The sequence below is a fragment of the Echiichthys vipera genome (assembly GCF_963691815.1).
Source record: "Echiichthys vipera genome assembly, chromosome: 2".
Classification (NCBI taxonomy): domain Eukaryota; kingdom Metazoa; phylum Chordata; class Actinopteri; order Perciformes; family Trachinidae; genus Echiichthys; species Echiichthys vipera.
In genome coordinates this window covers 5954630-5968119 of record NC_139827.1, presented here as the reverse complement: position 1 = coordinate 5968119, position 13490 = coordinate 5954630, and the positions used below count along the sequence as shown (strand labels likewise).

The following is a 13490-nucleotide window of genomic DNA, read 5'->3' as shown; positions in this document are numbered from 1 at the left end:
AAAAAATAAAGAAAACATTAAAGGAGGACAATAACGTGCTATGAATAAAATCTATTTGTGTACAGAGCTGCGCAATGTTACCTGACATTTATAAAGTGATTAATTGTCCCATTTACCTCAGTTAACAAAATAAAATGATTATTATTAAATACACATGTGCACAAGAGTCTCAATCCTCACTTTGGACATTTAATAAACTATTTGAAGTGAGTAAAATAAAAAAACTCTAAATAATATTAAACATATCTAACATTTAAAAAACCCTTTCAGGCAAAACATGAAAATAGTATTATTATTACAATTATATATGAATATCCACACACTGACGATGACTGTGAGATGCAGCTGAAAGCTCCAGAATAAGTAATAATAATAATAATAAGTGTTTATCTGCGATACTGTACTTTTATTTTATTTTATTGTTGTTCATATTTTATCTTATTTTTAGTACTTCTGATTGCTCTGTACCGCTGCTACGATGACCTCATTTCCCCTCGGAGATAAATAAAGTTATCTATCTATCTATCTGTCTATCTATCTATCTGTCTATCTGTCTATCTGTCTATCTGTCTATCTGTCTGTCTGTCTGTCTGTCTGTCTGTCTGTCTGTCTGTCTGTCTGTCTATCTATCTATCTATCCATCTATCATAAGCCGGCCTTGAGTTTCTTTTTTTTGTCAAACAACTGTTTCCAAGGTCAATAATTAACTTTAATTCTCAATAAAATAAACAGATTTGAGGCACATTTATGGCTTCCATGACTTTTCATCCCGTCTGCACGAAGTATCTGTGATGTTAGCTAACAGCTCATGTGTGATTATCTGTCGTTAAACCAGTTTCCTCTTAAGAGTGTAACTATCTGTTCTGTGTTGTGTTCGCTGATGCCACAAAGACGCTTTGCTCTTAAACCAGATCTATTTGAGTCCTTTTTTCCTCTCCTTACACTTTCTCACATGTTGAATGACACGGCTTAAAAACTACAACGGGAAGAAACGCTGACTCAATCATCTCCCTTATGAGTTAATCCACGACACAAAGCACGCGTTAAGTTGTTTGTACCCGTAGTAGATGTGATTCACTGTTGCGCTCTATGGTGTTTTACGTAATCTCTATAAAAGGATCCTGCAAGGACATCGTTTGGCAGAGGCGCAGAGGTCTGGTTTCCGTTCGTAGATCAACTCGTATCTACCTCTTACCTCTGAGCCGGCTTCGGTCGCTTAGACAGGTGAACGGCCCGCGTGGAGAGCAAATGAGGCGGGACAGAGCGGCCGTTATGCAGATGCAGAACCCACTGGCTATTGTCTGTTGTTATCTATCTGCATTCATACAGATGTTTATAGAGACGATGTGTCTCAATTCAGTGACAGGCGACCTGAAGAACTTAATTTACCAAACATGCTGACATGGTTTAAATGAGAGATTCAAGGCTCAAGTAGGTTTCAGGTTTGTTCCCCAGCCCTTGATGTGTTTAACTAGTGTGTGTGCTTCCTCACCCAGGATCATGGAGACGGTCTTCATGAGATTAAACACCGTCTCTCTGTGTCTCATCTGGGTGGTGTGCTGCGACATCTGCTTGCTCTTGTGCCTCACGTAAACAAAGATCCGGGTGTAGACGGCCACCATGATGGAGAAGGTCAGCAGGTTGAGAAGGGCCCAGAACACCAGGTAGCTGCGGCTGTACATGGGCGCCATGGTGGAGCAGTGCTCCAGGTCGCACAGGCAGTGCCAGCCCATGGTGGGAACCAGGCCCATGATTATGGCCACGAGCCAGATGAACACGATGATGACGAAAACACGCCGGGTGCTCATCTTACTGTGCAGCTGCATGTTGAAGATGGTTTGGTGACGCTCTACGGCCACAGCCAGGAGGTTGAGGACCGACGCCGTCAGGCTGGTGTCGATCAGTCCCTGACGCAGAAACCACCGGTACTTCGACAGCTTAATGGTCCAGGGACCAGTGTGAAACATCAAGTGGAGGTAGGAGACACCTGGAAGAGGAACGTGGAGCTTTAATGACAAAGATGTAAAAAGAGAGCTACGGGATAATTCACACTATTACATTATGTGTTTTTTTCAAAGAGGAGTTTGCGTTAGTCCTTTTTCCTAAAGACCAAGACCAACTCTGTTTCATCTCTTCGTATGCGATAGGAGGTTGTGATGTTCTTTGTATTTATGGTTTAAGGTCACAAGTTTGACTATTTGAAAGACGACTCGACATCGTAAATGCCCCATTCAGTTTCAAAGAGCATGCATCCACAGCTAGAAGTCATTCTAAGTAACAGTGACAGTGTTAAATAAACCTTAAAAAGGTGAATATCCTCTAAATAACATATGAAGTGCGTGAAAACACCCACAGCCACAGTTCTCTATGTAATCCTGCACATCAGATGAGATCCAGACTCACCAGCATCACTGCGTCGAGAATTACCTTTGTAATTTCCCAGATTCTACCCTCATCAGATCTCGATAAAACCAAGAATTTAACACATTTGATTTCCATATGTGACACTAAATGACGCAGCCTGTATGTGCCAACATCAAATACCTTAGCTAAGATAGCGTCAAACACAAAAAACATCAATGTTAAATGGGAAAATTATTTTCACTCAAAACAAAACTTTCTTGTTGTAGCAGAGAGAAACATTTGTTGTGTGGTTAAAAAAAAAAACTTTATAGTGCCAACCAACTTTTTTGGTTACCTTGCAAGTTGGACAACTTTAGAAAACAGCAACATAGGCAGTGAAATATTTGTCATAAGTAGAATAAATACAGAAATGCTATCAGTCTGCAGGTAACCTCAGGCTCATACTGATATCAAGTGTTCTGCAGAAGGGAATCCTTGGTTTCTGCGGAGTCTACCAAGTTAAAATTCATTCCTGATCACACAGGGAAAAAAGTAAAACTGAATAATTTATCATTATTACTATATGGTGCTTATCAGCTATATGTAGCAATAGATGCTACGAGTAACGATTCGTCAATTCATTGGTTAGTTGTTATCTATTTTCATAACTGATCACTGATCTTTGGGTCATTTTTGACCACAAAAAAAAGTAAATTCCCAGATGTGAATATTTTCTGGTTTCTTAAAGCCAGTAAGTAAATATCTTTGAATTGTGGACAAAACAAGACGTTTGAGAATGTCATGCTGGGCTTTTCTGAAACAAATAACTAATAAAATAATCAAGAAAAGTCAGATTTATTGATAATTTAAAAAAAACATTAGTTGCAACCCTACTAATGACATAATTAATGAAATATCTGGTACCTGGATGGTTTAAAGGGTTAAACATTATTCATTCATTTGATTTGATTTACATTTTGACCAGTAGTTCAGAAGCACATGAGGTAAAACAACTGTACCTGAGAAGAGGTCTGCGACAGCCAGGTTACCCAGCAGGTAGTAGATGGGAAAGTGAAAGCGTCTGTTCTTTAAAATGGCGCCCATGACCAAAAGGTTGGAGAAGATGACGATGAAGCAGACCGTCATGCCCAGAGTGACGATCACATAGTCGCGTCTGCGCCAGTGGTCGCTGATGTTCTTGCCACTCTTCTCGTAGAAAAACTTGACGCTCCGGTTGTAGTAGCATCCCTCGGTGTCGTCGGTCAGCGTATCCATGATGAGATGTCCGGTGGATGTGGGATCAGAGGAGAGCGGGAGAGGACGGAGAGGAGACCGGCGTTGCAGACAGGAGGCGGAGGGGAAGGTCTAGGGCGTCATTCAGGCTCGACCTCTCTGTGGGGTCGGAGATCGGCATGCCATTAGCCGGACAGGCGGGGACGGGAGGGATCCAGGTTGAAGTCTGAGGCCGTCTGGGACTCTGAATCCAATGCTCTTCGATCTGTGGAAAAATTCGGTTTTAGTTTAAGACGTCAAACACAAAACACCATGCAGGATTTCATTCCAAATGAGCAATAAACCAAATGTGCAGATTACAAACATTATGAATCTCTAACAAACCTAAAACCATGCATGAATCTGACGCATTTGAACTGATTAGAGCTGTGATTATATTCAATCAGAAGAACAAGCAGCCAGTCATCCAACAGTCAAGTTCAGAGGTCCCCGCATCTACACTCATCAACTCCTCATGAAAGCAGTAATTTGATTGAATGATTGTGTGTTGACACCAAACACCTAAGCTAAGATAGGGTTAGACTCCCATGGTGCATAAGAGGAAAGCTCTGTCTCTTATGGCTCTTTTTTTAATCTGCAACTATTTTGATCATCTTCTTTTGAATAAATAAATACATTTGTAGTTTTTGTGGATCACATTAGACACAAATGAGCATTCAAAGCAGAGTATATCGACGCTGTCTGGCAGAAAAGTCATATCTCTGTAGCTTTTATTTTTCTTCATAAATGAGTGCTATTGGTCACTCTTTACATCTGTGTGTGGGTTTTTATAAAGTTTCAACCAATGAAAAGTATTAAAAAAGAGCTTGTGACTAAATCTTGTAACACCACTGGATCCTCAAACTTTTTGGACATACGAGGTTTCTGCCCGACAGAATCTCATCTCATCTTCAACCTCTTATCCGGGGTCGGGTCGCGGGGGCAGCAGCTTTAGCAGGGGACCCCAAACTTCCCTTTCCCGGGCCACATTAACCAGCTCTAACTGGGGGATCCTGAGGCGTTCCCAGGACAGTGTGGAGATCTAATCTCTCCACCTGGTCCTGGGTCTTCCCCGAGGCCTCCTCCCAGCTGGACGTGCCTGGAACACCTCCCTAGGGAGGCGCCCAGGGTTCATCCTTACTAGATGATCCTGAACCACCTCAACTGGCTCCTTTCAACGCAAAGGAGCAGCGGCTCTACTCCGAGTTCCTCACGGATGCTGAACTTCTCACTCTTTGCTCGACAGCAATTCAATCTTAAAACATGCTTGTTGGGAATCTTTAAAAACAGTATGACTTATCATAGAATAGATTTGGGGCCTTTGATGGGCTATACTGACTTGCATACAATATTACAGACAAGTTATCGTCTTAGTTTTTGGATAAAGTAACGTAAGTGTCGTCTTTTCTTGGTTTTTAAAAGCTGCCTCACAGTAAAGTGATGTAGTTTTCTGATGCAACTGTCGTGTCCGCAGCTGTACATGTATAATTGGTACTATGCTTGAGGATTGAGTCATTATTTCCACAGTTCTGATGATCATTTTGTCTCATGGTGTAAATATTTTGTAAAAGCATTAATAGCCAACCTACAATATGTTCACAATATCGACAGAGGTCATTTGTCAAATCATTCGACCCTCGCTGGTGCTGAAGAAGATGCAAACAGCCAAGATATATCTCACTCATTAACGATGACGCCTGTGATGCAGCGAGTTATTGTCATTACCACATTACGGAGTTCAAAAGACCAACCATACGGATCAGGCCGACATGTCAGGACAGGAACATTGGAGGCTTTACAACTGTGATGCCGTAATCGAAACCAACCAGCTCAGTCAGGGCAGAGCTCAGCCTTCACTGCAACACACATGTTGTTGTGGCCGACAACAGCGTGCTTTATTCCTATATTTACAGTAAACTTGTACGGGCTGCGTGGTGCGTTTTGAGTCAATAACACTCCCCTCCACGCGAGGACAAGCACTGCACCGCCGGCTCCAAGTTAAACTCTCTCTCAACAATGGAAACATCAGAGCAGCGCACTACAACAGAGACACACCTCACAATTACACAACCCAGCTATGTAACTCAATCTCAATCCAAACACACACATACACACACACACACACAGGGAGGGAGCCTCAGTGACCCACTCTCCTACCAAGGGTGGTGGTGTGGAGAGAGATGCCAAACACAGAAAAATGTGCACAGAGAACTTTAGAGGAACCAGAATGAAATGATTGAAGAGACAAAAATGGTTTGATTTGAGGAAACAATGTGAAACAGTTGAAGAAGACGTCTCAAAGGTCCAGAATTATAATAATATAAGTGTCTGTGGAGGTGTGTGTGTGTGTGTGTGCTGTGTGCATGCAAGTTCTTATCTGTCCGTGTGCAGAGAGGAAGTGAGCAACTCCTTTTGTAAGATTTTCTTCCCTTGAATTTCCCCTGAAGGCCTCCGTCCTCATCTGAGACACGAGCCATCACTCAGGTACTACGGTTGATCTTTGACCCCAGAGCGTGTGCACACAGTCGCTCCGTTTCCTCCCCACGTCAGGACACAGCTATGAACTCTTCTGACTGCTTCATAGTTTTGTTTATCTTTCCTTGCATCTCTGTCACTGTGCTGTGGTTAAACACCAGATTAAGGAGATGATCTGCAAAAAGCAACTTCAACATTTCTGCTAACTTTCATTAAAATGACGCCTCAGCGCTGCGTTGAAACACACACCTGGTTTTGTTTTCTGTGTTAGCCCGGCTAATTCGAGATGTCAGACCTTCTCTCTCCTCATACTGATTTAAATATCTTAACTGAGGCTATCTAAAGACACTGAGCTCTGATCCGATTGCTGTGCTCTCCGTTTTCTACATTTAAAGTCAGTGTACTTCATTACAAGGAACTCATGGATCTCCACAGTGACTGCCCACTTTCCGAACGACTCCAGTTCCAGGAGGGACTTTCCCCGTTTGTTTACTCCAATAACGTTTCAGAAAGTCCTTTTGTAAAAGAGCCAAACAGCTGCCACATGAATGGGGACCAATAAAACTAATTTAGAAAAGGGAAGAAAAGACAAAAGGTTCATGTCTGTGAAGATAAACGGCCGTAGAGTTCAGTTGGAGCAGTTCATTAGACGTTCGTGGGTTTGCAGGTTAACATTTCCATGTCGCCATTACGCTCAGGATTGTGGTTAGTGTCGTACCTGCGGCTTCTACGTATAAACAATCATTTGACGATGTCATTACTCGGGCAAGTCTCGCCTGATGGTTAAGACGCTGTGACTAATAATAAAACATCTTTTTGTAAAATATGAATGGGATTTCCATTTGTGGAACCGCACTGTTGAGGTCTTTTGGGACCTTTTGTACTTAAGGGGAACTCCACCGACTGAACACATGAAAGTCTGTTTAAAGGTCTTGAGGAGGACAGCAGCCTTCAGTATCTCCAGAGGGAGCTGAGTGAAGTAATGAGTCAGCGTCGGTCAGTGCTGAAGACTACAACTTTGAAAATGAAAACAATCTGGGAGTGTGGAGTTGGAAAGAAGCGAGAAAACAGCATTTTCTAACATTTTTGCATGAAAACGATTTTTATCGAATATCAAAATTGTTGCCGATAATTGATTTGCTGATTAATATAGCTCTATACTGCGTTCATTATTTAAGTGCTTAATGCAATAGTGTAAAGTAACATTCAATAAACATCCACAGTGAAAAACAGAAAAATCTACATTAAAAAATCTATATATTTAGAGGAAAACATTTCAAATGGTGGATCTCCCTGCACTGTCAGCTCTGGTGTAGGGTCTGAATACTGTTAACAATTCTGGGATAGGGAAGAAAAACAAAAACGCACTGGCTCATTTGTATTTCTTTTAACTCATCACAATCATCTTGGGCAGAGCGAAGCCCCGGATGCAAGAACGGTGCCCTTGCAAAATTGACGAGTATGGGGGCTTACATCTGGCGTGAAGCTTTATCTCAGCACTGTACATCCAGTAAGCCAGGTATCCTCACCTCTGAAGACATGTAGGCCATCGAGTTAGGGAAAAAATGAAAGTGTCCGCGTCTATTCGTCCTACACATGGTGTATTATTAACAGCCAACAGTGAGGAGACCATACAGATGTCAATGATGCACAGAGGATAGAACTGACACGATGAAGGTTTAGGGAGTCCAGTACCAGTACGTACCAGTGCAGTGTTTGTACAGGTTATCTGTTGGTGAATAAATGCTACAAGTTCTCCTCAAGACCCAAGGCCCCGTGTCTTTACCGGCAGATCAGAGCGAAGGGGGTTAGCCCCATAGCTAGCAACAACTTCAGCTCAGGCTCACTAAAGGTGGACAGACATTCAGGGCGTGATCACACTGTCCTTTTGGCCGCGGCCAAAACCGGTTTTTCAGCTAAAGTCTAGTACCTTTAAGCCATGTGAGTGGACCCGCTCCGCGCTCAACTGCGGCCAGTGGACCGTCCACGGCCCGCTTGAAAGAGGTGGGCTTTAGCAGAGCCGTTTGCACATGTACGAGCACGAGCCCTACGGCAGTAGCGTTATGTCCGCCTGTTCGGACATGTAAATAGAAGGACGGACCATGTGCGGACATTTAACAACAACAACAATGGTGGTGAAAGGTTCACGTTGGTGTGATGCGGAGGTGGAGTGTTTACTGCAGATTTGGTCGGATGAAAATATTCAAAAACAGTCGACAAGACGCACAAAAACTCTGAGGTCTATGGAAAGATTTGTAAACAAAGCCACACACACGCGATCAATGCGTGTGACATGTTACGGCGTGATGGCGTATGGACAGCAAGAAGCATTGGCCAGCCCAGGCAGTGGGAGTACAAACAGGGCTGGGGCGCGGGGGGGAGAGAGAGAGGGGGGACAAGTACCCTAAAGTCCGGGTCGTGGTCCGGGAGGACAGTGTGATCACGCCCTCAGAGTTTTGCTTAGCACCACCTTGGTTCACCCTCAGTTAATAGAAGTAAGAAAAGACATCTGGCCACCGGGCAGAGCAACTGTTCTTGGGGAAACCCTAGAGGCCCTTAGGTTACATTGTCTAAAGCAGATGTTTCAAACTAATCCAGTAAAGGGTCGCTGCGGCTGCAGGTTTTCATTCCAACCAAGCAAGAACACACCTGATCCAACAAATCTAACTGTGTGAAGGCGATTCAGTTGGTTGAATAAGTCCAGTCAGGTGTGTTTTTGCTTTGTTGGAATAAAAAGCTGCAGCCACAGCGACCCTTTACTGGATCAGTTTGAGACACCTGGTCTAATGTATAGATCCAGAATAGTTCACGTTAAGAGAAGAGTGTTGATCCCTGCGTGGATGCACATGCCATGCATACCCCCATCTAATTTAAATAAAGACATTCATATCAATTTTAGACAGCATTTTCTTTTTCATTTCAATCAGAATCAGTTCTTGTACGGCTGCTTGCCTTTAGACAACCTACATATTTTCTTACATTAAAGTGTTTGTTCAGTCACAAGTCAAGTGTTTACTGAAATATAGTTGCATTACAGTCTCAAACCTGGAGGCTAAGACTAGTGATTATCAGTTCCAGAGCACTTTTCAAACAATCAAAGCCGCTGCAAAGCAATGAGTTGAATTTCAATCTGTGGGACTTCAGTATCAAAGGTCACAAAATGACAAAGCTCTTGGTTATCGTGGAGCGATGTCTAACTGCTCTACTTTAAAGCATAGAAATAGGTCAAGACTGGTGCAGCTCAAACGGTGGACGTGCACTCGGAGACAAATGTCGACTTTATGTCAATGAGTTTGGAAAGGCTAAATAAATATACTGTGTGCATTAGGGTGAAAACAGCTCTCCTTTAGCAATTCTAGTCCTAAACGACTGATAAGTCTTCTCAGACATGCATGAAACCAGACGAATTGTGCAGCCATGGGTAACAGACACATGCAGCTGGTTTCACAGGATGTTGAACCACCACAGCCATCGAAACTCTGCTCTCATCGCACGCTAGCACAGACCTTGTCAGCTAAAAATCTCCTACGCCACAACTGTTCACACTACAGTCACAGGGGTATCAATCTTCTCATCTTCATCTCTGCCAGAAAGAAAAGAAGTGTATTTCCCAAAACGCTGGACTTTACCTCTACATCCTGGAGATATCCCAGGGACTATATTATATTGTTTGTTATAGTACATCCACGTGAATATGCAGGTGATGTGCAGAACTAATTGTGAATATAAACTAAAACGTGAAAAAAACACCCCATTTCAAAGAATTATATGCAATTTGTCAACATTAGCATAACTCTGTATCTAATTATAGCGTTTCCAGCGCAGCTCAGTGAAACTTGAGGTGCATCCCTAAACTTGACCTCATTGTGTTTAAGCGGTGCTTCCCCCTCCCAAAGAAATGTATTCCCCTTCCTGACTCTGGAGTCTGGACACAAAGTTCACTCAATGCTTCCGCTCTGTGTGGCTCTAAGGCGACTGCATTTGCATGTCTGTGTGTTTTCATGCATCACATGTGTGTTTGTGTGTGAATGGACTGGGCTGAATCAGTAAACACCAGTTTGAATGCAAACCGGTCATTACCAGAGGAGCCACACCCGAGTCTCTTCTTCTCCCTCCTCCCCTCTGTGAAAGTGGAGTCTCAGCACATCAAGTTTAGCCAGCAATAGGAAAGATTCTCACTCACACACACACACACACACACGCACGCAAGCACCATTGTTTATAACCTCAAATTCCAGGTAAAGACAAAAATTCTGCTCATCCCCTCGGGCGTGCTCTCTCTGGGTGTATTTGCTTGAATTAACTGCCTCTTCTAACGTGTGTCCTTCCAGCTGTGAAGCATCAACGTGAAACTGGCGGGAATGACGGAGTGTCATCTGCATAATGATTAACTTCAGCTATTTAATCACACAGACGCATGCAAAGACACACACAAGGACACCAATGCCATTGACGTAGCAGAATTTCACAAGTTTTCAACGTCATGTCCGGAGAAAGTTTGTCCTTCACACTAGCAGCACACAAGAGATCATTGGACATACTTTGTTTGGTTAAGGCGCATGGGGGGGGGAACTTCTGTGTAAAACATGTAGGGGAGTACACGACCTGGGGTAAGAGACGTTACTTAATTTGGTCAAACAACAGAATCTCTTGCGGTTCTTTGTATATGTTACAGAATCTCGTTTGCTTTCCAATTAGGTATTGCCACCGTAAATCACCATTGTACTTCATTGTTGGAGGTTGGTTTTGCTCCGCTGTTTGCCGACGCCTGATATAAACAAGACGCCCCATTCAACTTAGTAGATACACCGGAGACTAAGCAGCTGTATTCACACAAGAGCTCACTCAGTGTTTGTACTAGCAGGGAGCCGGCAGGGTAAACTCAGTTTGAAGTCCGGTCCGACTGAATTGGATATTTGCGTTCACACATACAGCCTCATCGGTTAATGTCTAGACAGCTTCAGGTTTGCAGTGCTAATGTGAACGGGAAAAGAAAGAAAGACAAGAAAATGATCTGCATATTGTTGCAAGGCATCTAAGCTACTTTAATTGCGGTTCAGTTTTAAATAAATAACCTCATATCTGATCAAATGGAGCCACCGTCAGAGCTAATCATTATCTGTAAAGAACTGTAAAATGTGTATTTAAAACTCAGAATCAGTCGCGTACTGCCTTCAGGAAGTCCCTGGTTTAGGACGCAACAATCGTGTCAAAATTAAACAACTGAGTTTCCTGCAGGTGGTTTATCTTAGCGCATTTTAAATGTTGTGGTTATACACAGGAAACCCAACATCTGGTCGGTCTATGACGAGTGTTCACCAGCAGCAGCCAACTGTGTTTGAACACAGGTTCATCATCCATCAAGAAATAAAACCCCAAACATTCTCCAGTTCTAGCTCCTCAAATGTGAAGTTATACGGCTATACTTTGTTCTACATCGTTTTTAACTGTTGTCGGACAAAACGAGGCCTTTAAAGACGTCCCCTCAAACTCCGATTGGGTCTTTCTTGGATCGTTCAAAATTGAGATTCAGTACAAGATCAAACCAAAACTACTTCTTCTATATCTCAGTTTTGAGTTTTTCTGCAAAAAAAGCATATTTCATTCAGCGAACGAAGCCGTAGCTCAATCAAAATGCAACGCAGAATAATGTCAAAGCAACTGAACCCAGAAGTTTGAACACTGAACAAAAAAAAAACAGAAATCTGATCGCAAAAAGTCCAATCTTAACACATCGTACCAGACAGTCTTTTGGTAGTTATAGACACAGTTTGTGGTCTGGGGGATGAGGTATCCAGCTCTAGTGATGATCTTACATTGGACTGGATTAGATGAGTGATAAAAGAAATGATAGGGCTAAAGCAATGAATCGACTTAATCGCCAACTATTCTGAAAATGCAGTGTTCCCCAAAGTTAGAGTCGGGACCAAACGTGGAAGTCAAGATTGGGGTTTTTTTTGGGGGGGGTTATTCTGTTTCTGTTCAGCTCAGATTTTGTTTGTTTACCCTCGTTTCTCTCTCTGCTCACGAACCTCCACCAGAAGAATGCGTTCACTCGTTCTGAATGTGACATCTGTAGTGACTCACTCTTCACCAATGAATTCATGATGTATTTTTATTAGTTTGGGTCCCTGACGAGAAACCAAAATTCTTCTTTTTTGGGGTCTCCGGCTTTGAAAAGTTTGCGAAACCTTGTGTTAAATCAATTTACCATTTACCAAATTAAAAGCTTCTTTGGATTTTAGAGCGTTGGTTCGACAGAAACATGCATTTTAAAGACATTCCTGTTGCGTTTTCGCCATTTTCTGAGTGAACTGAAACCAATTAAATCAAGAAATTCATTCAAATCGCCATTTGCTGCATGCTTCTCATATCTCTTGTTCCAAGTGAATGTCAGTGGAAACATTTGAATGTATTGCAGTCGGGCACAACACCACTGTGCCAACACTGTGACACAGTATCAACAAAACCTGAACAGTGACCTTGAAGCACAATGACAGGATTTATTGCAGGGCTGTTCAGCTCTGGACTGAGTTAGATTGTACAGGTAGGTAATCTAAAAGAAAAACAGTGCACCAGCCCATAAAACAAGAATCATAAAAGCATATCATGATGTGTATATCTGGCCTGAAACCAGGATGCTCACATGGAGCTTTGACTTCTCCCCTGTGCTGTGGTTTCACCCAGATAGCCTCAAAAGGACACAGCTGACAGATAAGGAGGAGGAGGAGAAGAGTGATGTCGCCGGGCATGGGATCTGGGATCACTTCGGGGAAAGGGCAGGGTTAATCCGGCAGAGTTTAGGGATGTTCGGGCTGTATAATGAACTCCAGACTCCTTCACACCGCTGAGACTGTGCAGATGCCTCCGCGCGGAGCAATAAAACACCCTCAAACTCTCAAGTGTCTTCTCTGAACAGCTCGCGTTTTACACTCATGGGAGAGGCACTTTTCTCACAAACACACACACATTAAATATATATTCATAAAGGCTCACACGGGAGAACCATCTTAACTCACCTTTTTCCTGCGCCTCTATGAACTCGTTTATCAAGTAAATCAAGATCCCCGTCGAGTTGGAGTGAAACAATCTCGCCGTCGCACCTGAACTGCGCGCTCTCGACGCCCTCTGAGCCCAAGGTGGGGCAAAAAATGAATAATAAAGAGCAAGTTATTGTTACTTTGTCTCTACTCGAGGCTCAGGTCCAGGTTTGTCTTCTTTTAGGTCCCACAGACGTGTCAGACGGTCTCCTCCACCTGTGTTTGGACTTTGTTTCCGGTAGTTTGAGCGGTGGTTACCTGTGCGGAGTGATCCTTGGGTCCCAGGAGGAGCGCAAAGGGTGCGGCACTATCACGACCTGCTGCTGCTCCTGCTCTTGCTGCTGCCGCCGCCGCCTGTCT

At 43.2% G+C, this 13490-nt stretch overlaps 1 protein-coding gene across 3 annotated transcripts in view; it reads right to left on the bottom strand.

The window, feature by feature from the left end:
- The window catches only part of lpar2b (lysophosphatidic acid receptor 2b), a 173591-nt gene extending 160101 nt beyond the window's left edge, over positions 1 to 13490 (bottom strand). For 2 of the 3 annotated variants that reach the window (XR_014593566.1, XM_083930601.1), the window contains exons 1-3: positions 13110 to 13484; positions 3363 to 3841; positions 1493 to 1987 (exon numbers count right to left, since the gene is read on the bottom strand). Coding sequence is in view for 2 of the 3 variants with exons in the window: in XM_083930601.1 (XP_083786727.1) it covers positions 1493 to 1987; positions 3363 to 3618 (751 nt within the window). In the remaining variant the exon portion in view is untranslated. Of the gene's footprint in view, positions 1 to 1492; positions 1988 to 3362; positions 3842 to 13109 lie in introns of all 3 variants that reach the window. The other variant, XM_083930602.1, reaches the window with a different exon arrangement.